We start from the raw sequence: 20,936 nt of genomic DNA on the forward strand, positions 1-20,936 counted from the left end.
ATAATTAACCTGTAAAACCTTTGCACCTTCGCATTACGAGCCAAACGAAGTTGACTCTGTCATAGATGAAAAAGCGTATACTTTAGACAAAAGGAATACGAAATGTAGAGTAACGGAACCCCAGCTCTAAATTGCTGTAGCCCCCCTCCCCACACATTAGTCTTTACCCTGGAAGACTAGCAACAGGCTTGTAACGTATTGATGATAAAAATTGTGTCTTTGCTGCCCTAGCTGGATGATGAAATATAATTTTTACAATGTATAAGCTACACAATCTTATTCTGAAAAACCAGAACACCTTGGATACAACATTCAATATGGCATTAGGAGCTCTCACTGATAGCTACATTCTTTATTTTGCAAAATTTAACATTACCCTGACCGTGAAGGCATAATTGGTGATGTTTGAGGGTCTTGGTTTCTTCATTTCAGTATGGGCCAATAACGAACGGCTAATACAAAATTTCTTCTCACAAAAGTTTTGTAATTGAATCCCGATCTAACTTGCTGTAGCCCCCTCCTCAGACATTTCTTCCTCCACTATGAGGCTTGCAGCAAACTTATCACACAATTTAAGGACTGCGTAGAACTTGACACATGCCCTTTCACCTTTGGCCTCCAGAATGTCCAGCAGCTCGCGCGCTGCATCCTGGGGAGTCCTGGATGTCTTTAAATGCTTATTTCTCTCCAACCGTTCTCTACTTAGGTTGCAGCCATTTACCAAGGTACACACTAGTGGTCGAAAGATTCCGATTTCGATGAATCTGAAAATATATATATATATTATAAGAATATTTGTGTTGTATTTCGCTTCTTGCATCATGCTTTTTCATCATGTGGTCACATCACATTATTTCCAATCGAATGGATGATACATACCTTCCAAAGTTTCTGCAGTGAGCCTGTGCCCAATTTTGATGAGAGCCTTCTTCAGAGCTTGAACATTAGCAGCTTCTCCTTCTCTGTTCCTCCACCGTTCCAGCATCTCTCTGCACCTGCGGTCGCAGTCATGTTCCATTTCTCGTATCACTCGTATCTCGTTTTCCTCGAAGTTCAGCTCCCATGCCAAGTTGTCCCAATCAGCGCTGGTGCCACGTATGACTTTGCCGAAGCACTTTGACATATAACCTAAAACAACAGCAGAAATTTCGCCATATTATAACGTTGTCGGTAATGTAAAAGTGAAAACACTGTTTCCAAGAGGTAAAAACCAATTGACCATGTCGTAATGGCCTGGCAAATGCAAAATTAATGAACTCATATAAATCTTGCATTAGCCTAAGTAAGATACAGTTTCTGTCAAGGGTGTATTGTAAGCGCGAGTTAAGAAGAAATACATGAACTTTACAAACAATGTGAGAAATACATGAAATACATGGACTTTACTAACAAGTAGAGAAGTCTAAGTGTAATATGATGCTTTGTAGATCTATCTGCGATACTAATTGACTAGCGTGCAACCTTGTGTTGACTTGGTTCTGTAGGGATCTTAATATTTTCTTCACTCATTATTATCATATCAATTCAGAGTTTCGTATAAAATGGGGTAAATCCTGATGTAGGTCCAGTGACTTACAAAAGGCAGTGGATGCTGCCTGAAACATTTGAGCGTTTCCAAATTCTATACAGTTGCTTAAAATTTTGCAATGCGCATGGAATTAATGTCTGAGGTCCTCGGTTGTTCGTTGTAGGTTTTTATAAACTCCACACAAAAAAGTTGGAATATTAACTGGTTGATCATATTACTAATGTTTTTGCATCAATTTCAATGTGTTCTATTATATCAATTGAAAGTGTGATTCCCATCCCTATGGTATCAAACGTATTATGATTGTAAACTCATCAAACGAGCACTACGCCTGCTTACATGGGACACCAAAAAGTGCCAAAATTTCCCTGCTTGAATTGGCGCATGTTTTAGTGATTCAACAAATCCTTTCTTTGCGTCACGACGTCAAGTTTGATATACAAAACATACAAGTTTGTTTTAGTACATTTGAGTACAGTATATCTGCCCTTTTGGACAGTTGGATAGCCGTGTAGTTGGTAAGGAGAACCGCACGCTGACACGGCAAGAGTAACTTTCAGCTTTGGTGGTGGAGGCAGCCTCACAGTGTGGGGCGGTATAACCGCCATCGGAAAAACAATATTCGTCATCATTCCAGCTGCGATAAAGGTACATCGTTTTCTATCCGGTCGCAATATCCTACCTCTTCAAAATTGGCCCAAATGTAGCTAGAACTGAAATAGGACAAACATATTATTGCAGCCAACAAGACTTTCACTTTTGTATTCAAGAGAGACACAAAGTTAACTCTTGTGGAAGCATAGAATCATCTACAGCACTCAGAGAAATCACATCAGTGCCTCTTTTCACAATGGACGCTATCACACAACAAATTTTCATTTCCATTTCAATAGTCTTGTCATGTTAACTATCGCCGACTAATTTTGTTGGCGATAGCCAATCAGATCAGCGATAAATCTTTGCTATGGTCTGATTGCTGAACTATAAGGTTCCAATCTCATTTCAAAACTAGAGTTCCACGAACACATATCTTCGCAAAATAAACAATTTTTATGAAGATTGTTGTTTTTGAAATGTTGTTAATTTTGGGAAATAGATATTTAATGAAATGCTTTTGGAATGTGAGTTTTTTGAAATTCATGTGTCTTGTTTTGGAATGCAGTGAATTTATATTGTTTCTGTATTTTTGCCTGCATTTGAAATGCTGGCACAGCTTTTGGTATGTCTGTGTGTGTCTCTCTGTCTGTGTTTTTTTGCATTTTTGTGGTCAGCATAACTTACGTATCTTTGGATGGATTGTAATGATATTTGGTATGTGGTATCTTTTTACTTGGACATGGTATGGTTTTCTTTTTTGTCGGTAGGTTGCAGGAAGGTTGGATTCACATGATATTTTGCATATTATTACTTTTGGTAGAGATGTACATTTTAAATTGTCAATTATAAAAAGTTGGAGTTAATTAGCATGCTTATTTAGGATGATCTTATTTTGATACAATTAATCTTATTGCCGGACTAATTTACAGGTAACATGCTGTAGCTTGTATTTTTCGAGTGCTAACTTTTTATATTAGTGGTTAGAATAGACGTACATTTTATATGTCTAAAGATAAGCTTAGATGTGAGTGTAAGTACATTATAGTGTGCAGCACTGCTTCATTTGGTCTGACTTTGTTTTGTTAAAAAAGAGACAGGCTTTAGCTTTTCCTCACATTTTCCGGGAGGCAGCTAGTGTCACAAATTTAACAGAAATAAGAAACCACACAGTCTCTGATAAGCTAGCATTTGTGGGTTTTCTTCCATCAGGGAAGAATAGACACAGTAAGACTGGCTAATCTATCAACCATAATGTAAACAAACCCATGCCAGCTGCAGGCTTGCACTCCATTTCAAACCTGCAGACTCCCTGGGGTTTCTAAGAGAACCATGGTTGGAAGTTATTCCTAAGACCAAATTTGTCACATTTACCACAAGGAAAACATACATGCAAGCAAGTGTATAATGCAACTGCATAGTTACTTATTCCTGTCTCCCAATCCCATTGTCAGATACCCTGTGCCTATGTAGTCACTGTGTTTCCAGTTTCCAACAGGAAAACAATGCTAATGTTGCTGGGGATTAACCCATGTACCAGTTGTTAATGTACAGGTCAACCGTAACTAATAGCTGTGGCAGAGAGCATTTAATGCTCTTGTAATGCTCGCCAATTGGCAATTGACCTATTGACCTACATCTTTAGACACCAGCTGTGGCGACATGTATGTACCACCCTATATACTTCTGCAGTATACTGCAGTTTATTAAATTTCCCTAAGTAATTATATTAAATAGATAGTGATTTACATCTCATTATGTTTATAATCATCCAAAGTAACTACCTACAAAAAACAAAGAATATCCTACAATCCCCTCTGGAGTTATCCTTCGCAAAAGTTACAAACTATAAGACCCACTGCAGTTCCAAACAAGCTGCTAGGGGGCCCGAAATTACACCATTTACTCCTAGTCCCAACAGCTATCCACCACTTAAAAATCATGAGCCTGGCACTTTTGGAAAATTTAGGCGGAGACTTTGACGTTCACTTGCAGTACCAAAACAAGTCGCCAGTTGGCCCATTATCGAACGTGACATTCCTTTCTGTGTCCTCTACCTATCAACCAAATATCATAGCCATCCATCAAGAACATCTCGTGTTATCTTGCATACAGACAAACGCACTTACATACAAAGCCAGCTACAGCACCATAGGTAAAAGCTAGCTAAACCATTCTCGCACACGACAATCCTTTCCACAACCGCTACACACCTGCCAAAATATCGTGGAAATCGCCCAGCTGCGTTTTGACTTATGCTTCCCGAAAAAAAAACACGAAAACAATAACAACTTCACTACTGTACCGTAGGAAAACGCCAGGTAAACCATTTTCGAACTAGGCATGTCTTTTGACAACCTCTACACACCTGCAAAAAATCAAAAAGTTCCAAGCTCAATTTCTCGAGTTATATGCTGTTGACCAACATACAGACCCAAAACATAATCTTCGCTGGCGAAGATAATTAGGCTGATAAAATCAGGATTTCGGAGGTATATTTTACATCTTTTGTTTCCTACTTTTATAAACTAGCAGCAAAATATTGCAATTAGACAATGCAAACAACATAAACATGGGGTAGTGGGGGGACTTAAATAACTTATTTTCTGTTAAATAGCGCCATATTAAAAAAAGTATAGTAATACTATTGTTTAAATGAATATGTACAATGGGGTTTACGGTTAACAACTGTTTCTTGTTTTTGCTTTGATTTAGTGATTTTACATGTGTTTAGTTATGTATTCGTAGCTGCCATGCTTTCCTTTTGTTGTTGTTTTTGTTTATCAAAAATGAATGATTGAAAAAAGTAATCCGTGTCAATACTAGCCTAAATTAATGATCTGACAATAAGTAAGACATCGTCGTTATCTTGGACGGTCTGCGAAAACCATTGAAACTTTTCCGACATCTTCTTGAGTTGTCAAGTGTCCGACTCTAATAGTAATTACAATCAAAGCGAACTGACCTTCCATGTATCCTAGTTTCAGCCGGAGATCCTTGACCTTCTCCGGGACGTTCCTCTCAGGATGGACGAGGTTCTCGCCCTTTGCTGCCGCCGCCTCCACCTCTGCCCTGCTGTAGGCGTGAGGCTCTCGACTGTGCTCCCGGAGGTCCAGGGCGCTGAGTACCATGTCCCGTGACCTGGCTCCGGGGCTGGTCTCGTGCAGCAGGCGGTACGTCATGTCCTTCAGGAGGTCCATGATGGAGTTGCAGTCCTCCCTGTTGCCATCGTTGCTCCTGACGAAGATGTTGAGCTGCCTCTTGTCCTGTGTGATCTGCAGCAGCGCGTCGGCCTTCTTGTCGGTACATTTGGCGCTGTTTTTCCACAGGAGAGGCCGACTGAGCTTGTCCGGGTGCGCCTGCATCAGCAGCGTCTGCAGCCGCGGGAACAGGTCGCACGAGAAGCTGTCGATCTCCGTGCGGCCTCGGATCTGCAGACCGAAGTAGACAGCCTTGCTGGACACAGGAGACCACGCCGCCTCTTCCATCTCCTGCTGCAGCAGGCTGGGGATGATCAAGGTGACTTCGTCGTACGTGTGGCAGAGCTGGAAGTCCTGCAGGAGTTTGATCAGCAGAGGGATGTCGGCAACGGCACTGAAGACACGGGTGAGCTCCTCAAGGGTGACGTAGTCCTCAGCTGTCCGGGCGATCTTGACAATAGGGAAGTTGTCTGGAGCAAGCAGAGATCCAATAACGGATGTGAACAACCACTGGGGGTCCAGTACTACCAACGAGTCGGCTTGGTGGCGAAGGTAGATGATCTAAATATGATTACAGATTTAAAAAAAAAACAGGACAATTTATTCCTTAAGTTAATTTCCTTATGTATTTCTGAACCTAAAAAGATCCTGTCATTGTTAACTTGAAAGTTCATCTGTGTAATTAGAAGTCATTCTCAACTAGAATTCAGTAAACACATAGGTCAGAGGTCACGGCGTGCCGGTGGTGTGTTTTTTTGGGAGCTCTCGTATCTATTCCCCATTTTTCGCCCATTTTGCCCACATTACCGGGCTATACAAGGCCTGCAACCCGATGATCAACTGGACAGTACAGTAAGAATGCACTAGTTGGCCTCTTTTGGCCCTAGAGCATATATTTTAGTTCCATTTAGCTGTATTTCGCTACACAGACATGATGCGACGCGGCAGCCATCTTGGCTCGCCGCTGCTACTTCTCCCCTGTGCACTATTCCTAGCCGTGTACAGGCATTACATGTGCTCTTAACTAGACATAGAACATGCTAGGAACTTATCTAGTTGTATTGATCCACACGGTAGAATGAATTTATTCCTAGGAAAAAAACAAATCATGCCGCATTCCCCTAGTCTTATGGGGCTGGGTTTATCTACACTGCTACACCCGCTTAGCCCTAAGCTGAGCAGGCGTCACACAGCACCGACTCCCATGGGTTTTGGCGGCTCCACGGGCTTTCTGCTGGCCATCATGATGCTATCAGGCGATGTGCACAGCAACCCTGGGCCGGTCAGATACCCGTGTGGGGGGTGCGGCCGCGCTGTAGCCGTCAACCATAGGGCGCTACAGTGCGACCACTGTGATCAATGGATACATATTAACTGCTGCGGGATGGGTGACAAAATGTACAGATACTATCAGAACTCCTCATGTAGCTGGATATGCAACAACTGTGGCATGCCTAGTTTTACGTCTAGCATGTTTGATCACAATAGCCTGATCCACGATGCAGAGGAGTCATTTTATAGCCCTCTTGCAGAAATGGACAGGGACACTACTAGCACCTCACACTTCTCACCAAATCTGATTTCAGGTCTCAGTCCGGGACACAGATCCTGGTCCTCACTAAACACAACATCCAATCACTCACAGCATACTCTCAGTGACTCCGTCAGCCCACAAGGTGCTTTCAACCCCACCTCTACCTCATCCCCTTGCTTCCCCCTGAAACAACAACAAGGTAAGCAAACCCTATATAATTTTCACATTCTATCATTGAACTGCCGTAGTATTCGAGGATCTGAGAAAAATGCACAATTTAGAACCATGATAGCAATAGAAAACCCAGATATTATCTGCGGCAACGAGTCCCATCTTGACCCAGATATTGCAAATGGAGAAATCTTCCCTGAGGATTACGATATTTACAGGAAAGATAGAGACAGTCAGGGCGGTGGAGTGTTTATCGCCATCAAATCTACACTAGTCTCGACCCCTATCCACGACCCTACAGATACGGAAATAGTTTGGGCTCAAATCCAACAGGCAGGCTACCGGCCTCTATGTGTCGGCTCCGCCTACAGACCCCCCACGTCAGGTCCACAATACATGGATGCTCTCACAACTTCAATATGCAATATCGCATCTAGACCCACTCCCCCTAACATTGCATTGTTTGGTGATTTTAATCTTCCCGACATTAACTGGAACCCCGAGGCAGCCTCAGTTAACCCCTCACCTCAATACGGAAAAACACTAAATGAGAAATTCCTAGAGGTAACAGAGGAAACCCACTTAACCCAAATGGTCCATTCCCCAACAAGGGGTAGAAATATTCTTGACCTAGCACTCCTGTCTAACCCGGACTTAATGGAAGAGGTTAGCGTCATACCGGGCATCAGTGATCATGATGCGGTATCAGTTAAATTGAAAACACACATCAAACTCAACAAGAAGAAACCACGTACCATCAACTTATTCAATAAAGCAGATAAAGAATCTTTGGCCCAAGGAATGAAAGAGCTAGGCAAACAATTTACTAATAGAGACCCCTCCAGCCACACTGTAGAAGAAAATTGGCAGTATTTCTCAAACGGCCTAAAACAACTTATGCTCAAACATGTCCCACAAAAGAAACTCTCAGGTAGGCAGAGCTGTCCATGGGTTACCCCCCAGCTCAAGAAAGCAATAAGGAAGAAGAAAAGATTATATAGGAAAGCTAAGAACACGATGCAGGAATGCGCCTGGGACAAATTCAAAGCACAGCGTAGAGTAGTTAAAAAGAACATCAGGAAGGCACATAATGAATACTTAGAAGAAATCATGAGTGAGGCCCTAGACAATCCAAAGAAGTTTTGGAACTACGTGAAAAGCAGAAAACAAACGGCCACGGGTATTGCAGCCTTAAATGACAAAGATAGACTAGTATCAGATGGGAAGGGAAAGGCAGAAGTCCTTAGCAGCCAGTATAAGTCTGTTTTCACAGAGGAAAATTTAACTAACATTCCCGACCTAAGCCCAAGCCCCTACCCAGATATGCCACAGATAACAGTTACAGTGGAGGGAGTCCAGAAACTACTGGAAGGTATAAACCCAAGTAAGGCATCAGGACCCGATCACATCCCCTGCAGATTACTGAAAGACTATGCCCTAGAAATTAGTCCGATTTTATGTTTCATCTTTAACCAGTCACTGGAGGAGGGACAGGTACCCGAGGATTGGCGGAGCGCGTATGTTCACCCTATTTTTAAGAAGGGGGACATGCAGGAGTGACCCAGCCAACTATAGACCTGTGTCCCTCACCAGTGTCTGTTGCAAATTACTCGAACACATTCAATACTCAGCTACAATGAAGCATCTTGACAACCATAATATTCTACTTCCTACGCAGCATGGCTTTCGAGCAAAACACTCGTGTGAGTCGCAGTTAATCTGTACGCTCCAAGACCTAACCTCATGGTATGATAAAGGATGGCAGGTTGATCTAGCGATATTAGATTTCTCGAAAGCATTCGATAGCGTTCCACACTTCCGTCTACTTAAGAAATTAGAATACTATGGTATAAGGGGCAAGAACTTCATATGGATGAAAAACTGGCTTCTTAACAGACAACAGCAAGTGGTTGTGGATGGGGAGAGATCGACCAGTGCCAAGGTCAAGTCAGGGGTGCCGCAGGGGACAGTACTGGGCCCCCTTCTATTCTTATTATACATCAATGACATCGATAAAAATATCTACTCCCAACTCCGACTTTTTGCTGACGATTGTCTAATCTACCATCCCATACAAACAGAACAGGACCAGCTAGACCTACAAAAAGACCTAGACACACTTACTGAATGGTCCAACACATGGCAACTCAAGTTCAATGTGAAAAAGTGCTGTATTATCCATGTTCACAAATCCAAACGCTCACCACAATTCATGTACACAATGTCTGCAGAACCGCTTGAGGTCAGTGCCCACCACCCCTACCTGGGGATCATCTTATCACAGGACCTCAAGTGGTCAACACACATCAACTCTGTCACAGCCAAGGCCAACAGTACACTGGGATTCCTACGAAGAAACATAAGGGGGGCTACCAAAGAGGTAAGGGCCAAAGCTTACACATCCTTAGTTAGACCCAAACTTGAGTACGCATCCACCATATGGGACCCACAGAAGCGTCAATATGCCAATTCAAATGTACTTATAGATAAAATAGAATCTGTACAAAAACGAGCTGCCAGGTTTGTCTTTAACGACTACAGGAACACCACCAGCGTGTCATACCTGCAGAACAAACTGGGCTGGTCGACCCTGCAAGAAAGGAGGAGTCAGGCTCGCCTGGTGTTGTTCTATAAGGCCTTTCACGGACTGGTATCCATACCCTTACACCATTACATCTCTAGGAATACAAACCCTACCAGAGGACACCCACTACGCTTTAACACACTCTCCTGCAGGACCGAAATTTACAGAAACAGCTACCTCCCAACAACAGTAAGTGCCTGGAATAAGTTACCATCACATATTGTTACGGCTCCAACACTTGCTAGTTTTAAGTTGGGGTTGGTCCAACAAATGGGCCACCCCAACTCCCAGATGTAAATCGGGATTTCCTGCGGCCATGTACATAGTCACACACGTCTTTTTTGTTTTTGGTTTCTGCACGTTGCACTTTATTTTTCCTCACGCCACCGGCCGCACGGACCTGCACCTCACCTGGATGTGATGCTCTAATTAAGGGCTTTGTCCAGTACCCTATTGAGATTGAGATTGAGAACACAACAGCAGTCAATAACATATGTCCAAGCAGGGGTTAAGGAGAGACAGTTTGAAAAAAATCTTAAAACGAAAATGCTCACTTCAGTTCCACACGAGTGGCTTGGTGGCCCATAATTACACCATTTACTCACTGTCCCAATATTTATCAACTAGTAATAAACCATACATGAACCTGGCACTTGCAGAAAAGTGGACCTCCAGCTTTGAAGCTTCACTGCAGTACCGTAAAAAAAAAACTCGCCAATAGGAGGCCCATTATCGAACTTAACCATCATTTTCCACGTTTTCATATTTTCGCCATCAATTCTTATACAAGATGCACAATGATCTTATTGGATATTGTATTGCCATTGACTTGTGGACAATCCTTAAAACTTCTTGTGGTAGATCTTCTTGTGATATGTAACGAATGTTCTACTTATTTTGTAGCTCAAGCGCTATATGCAGCAAACGTATGATTCTTTAAAAGCACTAGTTCCCTTTACAGCTATGGTCCTATTTATAGTTCGTGTCCAGATCGTGAGTGCGAACTAAACAGAGACGGAGAGCGCCATATACAAAAGAGACTGTTCTGTTGCTGACTGTGCCCGATACCAGAAAGCCCCATGTTGTGAGCCAAAAATATATGTTACTCTTTAAACAACTAAAAATAAAAATTAAGTTAACAATTCATTTAATAAAACACACAGTTACCTCTCCTTCATCATGTAGGTACGATGACGCCAGCTCTGCAATACGTTCCTCAATGTAGATACATGCCTGCCTGACAGCAGCTAGGTAGTCCTGCCATCCCATCACCGGGAACGTCTTTCTCTCCTCTCTCCAACCTTCGATGGTCTTCGACAACTGGACACAGACCTTAGGAATCTGTGTTCTTTGCTGTGAACAGTTCAAATTTAATAAGTGTAGATGTGTACATAGTGCGAGATGACAGCAGAGCTTGCAATCCATGAGAGATTGGAATTCCAATCTGTCCGAGGAAAGTCGAAAGTCGAATGTTCTCCATAGAGAGCTTGGACTTGTAGGAGAAGTTAGATTTCTACCGGAACAATTTTCGATTCTGCTAGAAGGCAAGGCTACATTCATCATTAATAACTATTGTAGGTAAATTACTTCTATTTTAGATATATGATGACTAGTCCTATGTTATGCCACTTACTACATTACTATCTTTCGTCGCGGATTGTCCTGGGACAAACTGGAATTCACAAGTCTACATTGTATATATATATTTATATATATATATATATATATATGCCGAAACTAAAGAAAGTTTTCTGTTCAGTACCTTCAGCATGTCGTCTTTAAATGTTCCCAGCACCTCTCGCAGCCGCTGAATCTCAGGAGACCCTGCTTCCAGACAGTTAATCAGGAACACCTCCTGTGACACAATCAGTGACTCCTGGAACAGTTTCCTGTAGTACTCCACTAGAGCCTTGGCCTGGCGCCGACCTACAAGTACTGAAATTGCACTAATAGTATCAAGGTTACAAGATCGTTGAAGACTGGGGTAACTTGACCAAGCAGCAAGAGAATCAAACCTTGTAACACACATCAACATAGGCCCACTCTTAAATCAACTCACCTGCTTTCCGGTCCTGTAGCTTGTCTGCATGACTGGCGATCAGGACAATCCGGGGTTTGTTGGTGGGATCTGCGTTACTGCAGTGGATAAAACTCAGCCAACCATGGACCTGAGAATAAAGAACTTTTTACTTACTTTAAAGGTACTATAGAATTATAGAAAACGATGAAGAGTATCAATTTGTCTCAGAATTTGAAGCAAAGCAGTTTGTCTTAAACAGACATCTCTACCAGTGCTTTAATAATTAAATATTTGTCTCCACTCCCAAATCAGCATTAGTACTAAGACAATGAGCTGTTGTCTTTCATCCAAATTGCAAACATTGTTTAAAGGTTATCCTACCTGCTGTTTCTGTTCGTCCTCCCCATCCGTGATTTTGTAGACGACAGGGAAGATGGCGTTAGTGGTGCGGAGCAGCATGGCGTGTGTGACGTAGAACTGCGCCTGTCCCGCGAAGTCGTGCAGACTGAGTCTCCCGATTCCCGGCACGACTTCAATGGATACATGCACCCCCGGGGTGGGGTTAAAAACGTCTTGTCTTCTGAACTTCCTCCTGATGTTCCAGAGAGCACCCACGATGAAGCCTGTCTGGAAATGTTGGTAGTAATTTCACTGATTTGCGATAGCTTCAGAATCTGAATCATTGAGCACTGTTGAATTCTAGCACTGAATGAATGTGAAATATATCGATACATTTTTTTTGTCAAGATAGTTTATCATAACTTTTGCCCGGTTTAAGTTTTTCATTGGTTGAATTTATTATATGTGGATTTGTACCTTTTTCAGAATCGCTCGCAAAGATGTTTTTCCGACCTGCCCGTCTCCACAGAGAAACAGTTTGACTGTTGTCCCCTCCTCAGACCCCACGGAGGAGACCAGCTCGCTGTACTCCGCCTGCTTCCGTGTTTCAGTCTGGAGGTTCAAGGGTGGGTGAACGGTTAACGTTTTGTCAGGTAATCAGTTGAGATTGTAATTGATTCGATATAACACTTACTTGACAGATAGATAGACAAAGCTGCCTTGAAAACGCTTGCTCTGTTACGAAAATGAACAATACTGTTACGATAAATACTATCTGTCCGTGCGTAGTGTCGCAGTGAGATCCTGCTTGGACGCAACAGGAAATGTATGCCTCATCTACAGATCACAGTGGGATAGTTATGAATAATTGCATAGCCTACCTCCAGCAATAATTGTGTATCACTGCCCAGTCCTGCAGCAACGTCAACCGGGCGCTTGTTTATCTACAATCAAAAACATTCAGACGTGTTTAACCAATCTCCACATTGTCATTGAATCGTCTTGTAAGAAAACGTAAGAGTAGTCAAGTAATTTTTACATATTTGTAACATTTCTATTCCATCCCTTACCATTGGAATGACATCTGTCCTGCCTGGAATGAGGCGAAGCCATGATGGCAAGCTTGCTGTGATGATAATTAAGGCCAAAAGAGTTTATTCACTTTATTAGCATTTAATACATTACGTTCTTACCTTGTTAGTCACATTAAGATCAGCCCTGTTCTTGATGAGCAGCTCCACAACCTTGTCATGACCTCTTTTACACGCTAAATGTAGACATGTGTTTCCGTCCTGTAACACGATCGACGGTTAAAGCAATGGTCACAACAAGGGTCTGATCATGAGCGGGTACCTTGTAATATCACGTGGTCAGACTGTGTGGACCGACCACGAACCCCTCATGTCCTCCTCTACACGCTTGATGCAGAGTTGTCTTCACTTTTTAACACAACAGTTAAAAGCAGTCGACAAGAAATGTCTGATCATGAGCGGATACCTTGCAATATCGAATGATCAGGTTGTGTGGAGCGATCACAAATCACGATGTCTATCGTTTATACGGTCATAACGCCATGAGCATAGTTAATGAAAAGGGAGGTCGTTTATCAATCAATAATGGGTCAATAATGCAGACTTTAATCAATGAAGGCGAAGGATCCGGTTATTATCATAACATATCAGGATTCGGCTGTTATCATAACATAACAGGAGGGTTTTTAAATCATTTGCAACATGAAAATAGTCTTAAAATCTGAAGTTTCTATATTTATCTAAAGACGTGCCTTGCCTCAGCTCACTTTTTGTTACTTCTTGAATAGCTCTATAAACAATAACGTCAATGACCCGTTTTTGACCTGATGTTTGCAGTGACCTAACACCTGCTCAGTGATCTATAACCTCCCAGGGAGCGAAGGCGTTTTGACACCGTAACCGCTTCAGGCGGGTCATTAACCTTTAAATAATTGAAGTAGTCTGCAGTTTTGTTATAGGCCGTTAGTTTACGTTTCTTACCTTGTTAGTCACATTGAGACCAGCTCCGTTCTTGATGAGCAGCTCCACAACCTTGTCATGACCTTCTCTACACGCTACATGCAGACCTGTGAATCCATACTGTAACACAACAGATAAAGCAATGCTTACATCAAAGGTCTTGTCATAAGCGGATACCTTGTAATATCAGACTTTTTGGACAAACCACAAACCCTCATTTTTATAGTTCATATAGCCAGAATCTCATGCCCCTGATGGGTATACAATGATTGATTACGAAACCACAATTTCAATAAGTTATGCAGTCATAAAGTTATATGCTTGGTTGTTAATGATTGCAATGACCCCCCCCCCTGCACGCTTCATGCAAAATTGTGTCTTCGCTCTGTAACACAACAGTTAAAGCATTGCCAACAAGAAATTTCTAATGATGAGCGGATACCTTGTAATATCACATGGTCAGGTTGTGAGGACCGATCACAAACCACAATGTCTATCAGTTATACAGTCATAACGCCATAAGCATGGTTAATGAAGACGGAGGCCGTGTATCAATCAATGATAGGTCAATAATGCAGACTTGAATCATTGAAGGCGAAGAATTCGGTTATTATCATAACATAACAAGGGGTCTACTTTATTAAAATGCGCGTTTAAATAATTTGCAATGAAATGAAAATATTCTAAAAGATGAAGTTTCTATCTTTATCTAAAGACGTGCCTTGCCTCAGCTCATTTGCTTTTGTCTTCTTGAATCAGCTATATAAACAATAACGTCAATGACCCGTTTTTGACTCGGCGTTTGCAGTGACTTCACACCACCTCAGTGATCTATAACCACCCAGGGACCGAAGACGATTTGACACCGTAACCGCTTTAGGCGGGTCATTAACCTTTCATTAATGTAATCAATCTGCAGTGCTGTTGTAGGCCGTTAGTTTACGTTCTTACCCTGTTAGTTACATTGACATCAGCTCCGTTCTTGATGAGCAGCTCCACAACCTTGTCATGACCTTCTCCACACGCCCTATGCAGACCTGTGTATTCATTCTGTAACACAACAGTAAAAGCAATGCTTAAGACAAAGGTCTGGTCATAAGCGGATGCTTTGTACTATCAGACTTTTTGGACCCTCATCATCTTAAACCCTCATTTTTATAGTTCATACAGCCGGAATGTCATAACCCTGATGGGTATAACGTTACAATGATTGATTACGAAACCACAATTTCAAAATGTTATACAGTCATAACGATATATGCTTGGTTGTTAAGAATTGTAATGACCTCCTCCGCACGCTTCATGTAGAAATGTGCCTTCGATTTGTAACACAACAGTTAAAGCATTGCCAACAAGAAATGTCTGATTATGGGCGGATACCTTGCAATATCACATGATCAGGTTGTGTGGATCGATAACAAACCAAAATGTCTATCTGTTATACAGTCATAACGCCATAAACATGGTTAATGAAGACGGGGGCCGTGTATCAATAATGGGACAATAATGCAGACTTAAAGCAATGAGGGCGAAGGATTCGATTATTATCATAACGTGTGGTCCTACTTTATAAAAATGCACTTTTTAAAATTGTTAACAGTGGAATTAAAACATTCGAAAGATGAAGTTTCCATCTTTAGCTAACGATGTGTCTTGGTCTAACTTTATAAAAATGCACTTTTTAAAATTGTTTACAGTGGAATTAAAACATTCGAAAGATGAAGTTTCCATCTTTAGCTAACGATGTGTCTTGGTCTAACTTTATAAAAATGCACTTTTTAAAAATGTTTACAGTGGAATTAAAACATTCGAAAGATGAAGTTTCCATCTTTAGCTAACGATGTGTCTTGCCTCAGCTCACTTCATTGTGTCTTTTTGAATTAGCTTTATAAACAATAACGTTAACGTAAATGACCCTCTTTTCCGACACGACGTTTGCAGTGACCTAACACCTGCTCAGTGATCTATAACCACCCAGGGAGCGAAGGCGTTTTGACAACGTAACCGCTTCAGGCGGGTCATAATCCTTTCATTAATTTAATTAATCTGCAGTTTTGTTATAGGCCGTTAGTTTACGTTCTTACCTTGTCAGTCATATTGACGTCAGCTCCGTTCTTGATGAGCAGCTCAACAACCTTGTCATCACCTCTGTAACACGCTAAATGCAGACCTGTGCTTCCGAGCTGTAACACAACAGTTAAAGCAATGCTTACAGCAACGGTCTGGTCATAAGCGGATACCTTGTAATATTAGACTTTTGGGACCAACCACAAACCCTCATTTGTATAGTTCATACAGCCAGAATGTCATAACCCTGATGGGTAAACAATGATTGATTACGAAACCACAATTTCAATAAATTATACAGTCATAACGATATATGCTTGGTTGTTAATAATTGTAATGACCTCCCCTGCACGCTTCATGCAGTATTGTGTCTTCGCTTTGTAACAAAACAGTTAAAGCATTGTCAACAAGAAATGTCTGATCATGAGCGGATACCTTGTAATATCACATAGTCAGGTTCTGTGGATCGATCACAAACCATAATTTTTATCGGTTATACAGTCATAACGCCATAAGTATGGTTAGTGGAGACGGAGGCCGTGTATCAATCAATAATGGGTCAATAACGCAGACTTGAATCAATGAAGGCGAAGGACTCGGTTATTATCATAACATAACAGGAGGGTCTACTTTATTAAAATGCACGTTTAAATCATTTTTAGTTTGATGAAAACATTCTTAAGAAGACGTTTCTTTATCTAAAGATGTGCCTTGCCTCAGCTCACTTAATTTTTCCTTCTTGAATTAGCTATATAAACAATAACGTCAATGACCCGTTTTTGACTTGACGTTTGCAGTGCCCTAACGCCTGCTCAGTGATCTATAACCACCCAGGGGGCGAAGGAGTTCTGACACCGTAGCCGCTTCAGGCGGGTCTTTAACCTTTAATCAATTTAATAAATCTGCAGTTTTGTTATAGGCCGTTAGTTTACGTTCTTACGTTGTCAGTCACATTGACGTCAGCTCCGTTCTTGATTAGCATCTCAACAGCCTTGTCATGTCCATTGTAACACGCTAAATGCAGACCTGTGTCTCCGTTCTGTAACACAACAGTTAAAGCATTGTCAACAAGAAATGTCTGATCATGAGCAGATACCTTGTAATAATTCATGGTCAGGTTGTGTGGATCGATCACAAACCACAATGTCTGTTGGTTATACAGTCATGACGCCATAAGCATGATTAATGAAGACGGAGACCGTCTATCAATAATAGGTCAATAATGCAGACTTGAATCAATGAAGGCGAAGGTTTCGGTTATTGTCATAACAAGAGGGTCTACTTTACTAAAATGCACGTGTAGATCATTTACAATGAAATGAAGAAGAAAAAATCTTAAGATGAAGTTTCTATCTTTATCTATAGACTTTAATTAGCTATACAAGTAATTTTAACGTCTCATTGAATTAGCTATACAAGTAATTTTAACGAAAATGACCCGTTTTCCCCCCAACGTTTGCAGTGACCTAACACCTGCTCGGTGATCTATACCCAACCAGGGAGCGAAGGCGTTTTGACACCGTAACCGCTTCAGGCGGGTCATTAACCTTTAATTAATTTAATTAATCTTCAGTTTCGTTACAGGCCGTTAATTTACGTTCTTACCTCGTTAATCACATTGAGATCAGCTCCGTTCTTGATGAGCAGTTCAACAACCTTGTCATAACCTCCTCTACACGCTACATACAGACCTGTGAATCCGTCCTTTAACACAACAGTTAAAGCAAAACGTCATCACTGATGAAAAGGGTATGTCTTGTTACTTCGCATGTTCAGACTTTGTGAACCAACCACAAACCTCCACTTTTAATGGTTAAAGAGCGATAATCATAAACATTGTTGAAGGAGACAATGTATCAAATATGAAAGCAAAGAATTCAGTTATTACCATAACTTAAAAGGTGGTTCCGTTTAGTTTAAATTCACCTTCATCTAATTTCTTTTTGCATATTCAGTTGATTGTTACATAACAAGGGGTTCTATTGCGTTAAAGTGTAACTTACTTTGACCTGTTTACAGTGCAATGAAAATATAAGTAAGATAAACTTCCAATCTTTTCTTACAGACGTGAGTGTGCCAGCTCACTTTACGTTGTCCAAAAGAATTAACTGTATGATAATAACGTTAATTACCCATTTTTCCCTCGGTGTTTGCAGTGACCTAACGCCTGGTCAGTGATCTATAACCATCGAGTGAGCGAAGGCGTTTTGTCTCTGTATACACCTAAAGGCCGGGCATTAACCTTTAATTAATCTACACTTTGTTATCGACTGTCAGTTTACGATCTCACTTTGTTAGTCACATTGAGATCAGCTCCGTTCTTGATGAGCAGCGCCACAACCTTGTCATGGTCTTTTTTACATGCCTCATACAGTCCTGTGTCTCCGTACTGTAACACAACAGTTAAAGCAATGGTCAGCACAAAGGACTGATCAAAAGCGTATGTCTTGTTATATCACATGGTAAGACTTTGTGAACCAATCACAAACCTCCATCTTTAATAGTTAAACAAAATTAATGACAAGCATTGTTCACGGAGAAGAAAGTCATCATCATCATCATACCTGGATCATGTACTGTCTAACCTTCATAATCGTACTGACTGCGTTTGTGACAAAAATCCCCATAATATGAGTCAAGAACTAAATTCATTATAGCTACACTCTAAAGTAAAAAAAAAAACACACAAACGGACAACGTACAGAGGTGCTAAACACTTTAACTCACTACCTGCTGACATTAAACAAGTTCCAACCCTGAAGCTATTTAAATCAGCTCTGAAGCAGCATGCACTTTCTTAGTAGTGACCTCTGACCTCCTGCCAAATGATCTGTTGTTTCTATTATTTAACCTGGATCGGAAATGGTTTTGATTTATGGATTATGATTTAGATTTGTCTGCCTTCTTTCATGTTTTATTTGTACTTATATGTTCCGTTGTGTATACTTATATATTTCCTTGTATTTGTACCTGGGCCCCGTTGACAAACGGTTTGTCAAAACTGAATCGGGCTACACAGGGGTCCGAAAATTTCAATAAACGATAAAACAATAAATACGTTACTAATATCTGAAGCAACACTTCAGTTGAGCCCTGATAGACTTCAGGCTGGTTCAGACATTTCACGATGATTTTTGTGAGCTGTTTGCGTTGCATAACATGACGCTTTAAGTAAAATGAACCTTCATGATTGGAACCACTGGGCACCCCAAAACTCTGGCATTTAAAACATTTTCTGAGGATTGTCTTGAACTCTGCATATGGTATTTCCGGTGCTGCATTGTTAGATCTCTCTGTGTTCACTATTTTGTTTAAATGTAGATATCTTGGGTGGCTGTGTGGAATGATAAAGGTTGACGTTACGCATATAAAACAGAGTTCTCCACGAAGCGTACGTGTATTTAGAATCAATGTCGAGCGAAAATCTCTGAGTATCTCGGTGGTACTCACATAATCCTTTGTATTGACGTCCAGTCCTTCCTCCAGCCACCTCCGGACTTTCTCTACATCTCCATCCTGGGCAGCCTGGAGGAAGTCACGCCGGTTCATGGTCGCCTGGCTATAGCCTAGTTCATAGGAAATATAAACACGACTTAAGAAAATGTTCAGATGAAAAGAATAACTTTGAATGAATCACCTTAACGATGAAATCATTGCTCTGTATATACTGCTGGAGTAGAAAATAAATTAAGGAACATCTAAAGCGCTGTGATACTCAATTAAGTGAAGGCAGTTAAAATATATGCTGATATTACCATTCAATATAAATAGATTACTTTTTGAACCACCCTCGTAGTCTTTTGTTGTAGGCAAGAGTGAATTTTATGATATACAAATAAGACGCTCGGTCGTTCATTCGGTGGTTGTGAGGAATCGACCATGAATTATGGCACCATACGCGGATCATTAACCCCATCCTATAAAACAAGGGGCAATTGTCCTAGTGGTCTTATTACCGGTTCGCGATACGCGACGTCTAGCTATTTACGATTGTAAGGCTTTAGATGGGCGCCGCCATGTTGGGATTTTGACATTTTCCGACCGCCAAAGCAGATTATCAACTAGTTAGGCAAAGCAGTACACCTTCTGGGTGTCAACCTCTGCCCGTTTGGCGCTGTAGTACTATCAAAGATTACTAGTCGGCGCTTCAGTACCGCCTAAACCTCCTGACACAAATAGTACTATAAAACAACATGCAGTGTTCATTCCTACAAATTTTGTCACTTAAGTCCATTTTTCCCGGACATAGATTACGTCCAAATGTAAATCTGTCCATAGTTGGTAGCAAGTACCGATTTCTATACTTGAAATGAAATTTCGTACTTCTTGGAAATCAACTGCTCAGTTTACTGAAACCACCATGAAGCTCCATAGATACATAAAACAGGTTGGTATGTACATAGTCCTGGTAGAATCAAAATATCATGCCATGTCCTCTTATCGCAATGCCGCAAGTGTAAGTGTTAGTATTATGTTCATACGTGGTTATGAACTGCATCCAGTCCACCTAAGCAGACACCCAAATGTTCACCTCAGAGTTTGTTTGAGCTCCTTCCAGTTGACCACCCTGACCAGGTAAACATGCCCTTTAGACAGGAAGACCGTCTGCCCAGCTCCCTGGCCGCCCTCCTGCGACAGATTCGATGTGAAAAAAAAATGTAAAAAGAAAACTACAAGAAGGTTCTGAAGTTAAACAATGTCTGAAGGCGTTGTCCCTACGTGAGTTTGCACCCGTCAGGCAAGTTCTGACGTCATTACAGTCAGGTGGGGATCGGAGAGCGATCTTGGCTGTCAGCTTGCGAGTGGATCTATGGCGATTTTAGAATAGCTGTACAAGCTGATTTTACAAGTTTATATTGTCAGTTAAGCTGAAATGACTTTGTAACAATCTAAAGTGTACACAAATCG

General features: G+C 41.3%; 4 protein-coding genes across 4 annotated transcripts in view; 1 reads left to right on the forward strand and 3 right to left on the reverse strand.

The window, feature by feature from the left end:
• LOC118407668 (tropomyosin-1-like) overlaps positions 1-20,936 on the forward strand; it is a 1,169,601-nt gene that overhangs the window by 408,804 nt on the left and 739,861 nt on the right. The window lies entirely within an intron of this gene.
• Positions 1-20,936, reverse strand: part of LOC118407610 (zinc finger protein 25-like) — an 865,280-nt gene that overhangs the window by 377,154 nt on the left and 467,190 nt on the right. The window lies entirely within an intron of this gene.
• The window catches only part of LOC118407627 (zinc finger protein 525-like), a 976,997-nt gene that overhangs the window by 368,221 nt on the left and 587,840 nt on the right, over positions 1-20,936 (reverse strand). The window lies entirely within an intron of this gene.
• On the reverse strand, positions 500-19,577 carry LOC118407687 (death-associated protein kinase dapk-1-like). The gene is made up of 18 exons (XM_035808204.1): positions 19,479-19,577; positions 18,319-18,417; positions 17,634-17,732; positions 16,969-17,067; positions 16,046-16,144; positions 14,913-15,011; positions 13,983-14,081; positions 13,164-13,262; positions 12,852-12,914; positions 12,484-12,582; positions 12,013-12,258; positions 11,671-11,779; positions 11,374-11,537; positions 10,801-10,964; positions 6,966-7,039; positions 5,088-5,792; positions 880-1,128; positions 500-642 (listed from the first exon to the last, which is right to left on the reverse strand). Exons 1-18 carry the CDS (start codon positions 19,575-19,577, stop codon positions 500-502), a joined length of 2,808 nt encoding a protein of 935 aa, XP_035664097.1.

Source organism: Branchiostoma floridae, unplaced genomic scaffold (assembly GCF_000003815.2).
Source record: "Branchiostoma floridae strain S238N-H82 unplaced genomic scaffold, Bfl_VNyyK Sc7u5tJ_1439, whole genome shotgun sequence".
Classification (NCBI taxonomy): domain Eukaryota; kingdom Metazoa; phylum Chordata; class Leptocardii; order Amphioxiformes; family Branchiostomatidae; genus Branchiostoma; species Branchiostoma floridae.

Excerpts from the sequence above, each read along its gene's own strand:
- LOC118407687 (XM_035808204.1), bottom strand. The coding sequence starts at position 19,577 with ATGAACCGGCGTGACTTCCTCCAGGCTGCCCAGGATGGAGATGTAGAG. Across the intron at positions 14,082-14,912 it reads ATGTCAATGTAACTAACAGG|TATGGATTCACAGGTCTGCA; the intron begins GTAAGAACGTAA and ends GTTGTGTTACAG. Across the intron at positions 643-879 it reads CACTGCAGAAACTTTGGAAG|CGCGCGAGCTGCTGGACATT; the intron begins GTATGTATCATC and ends CCCAGGATGCAG.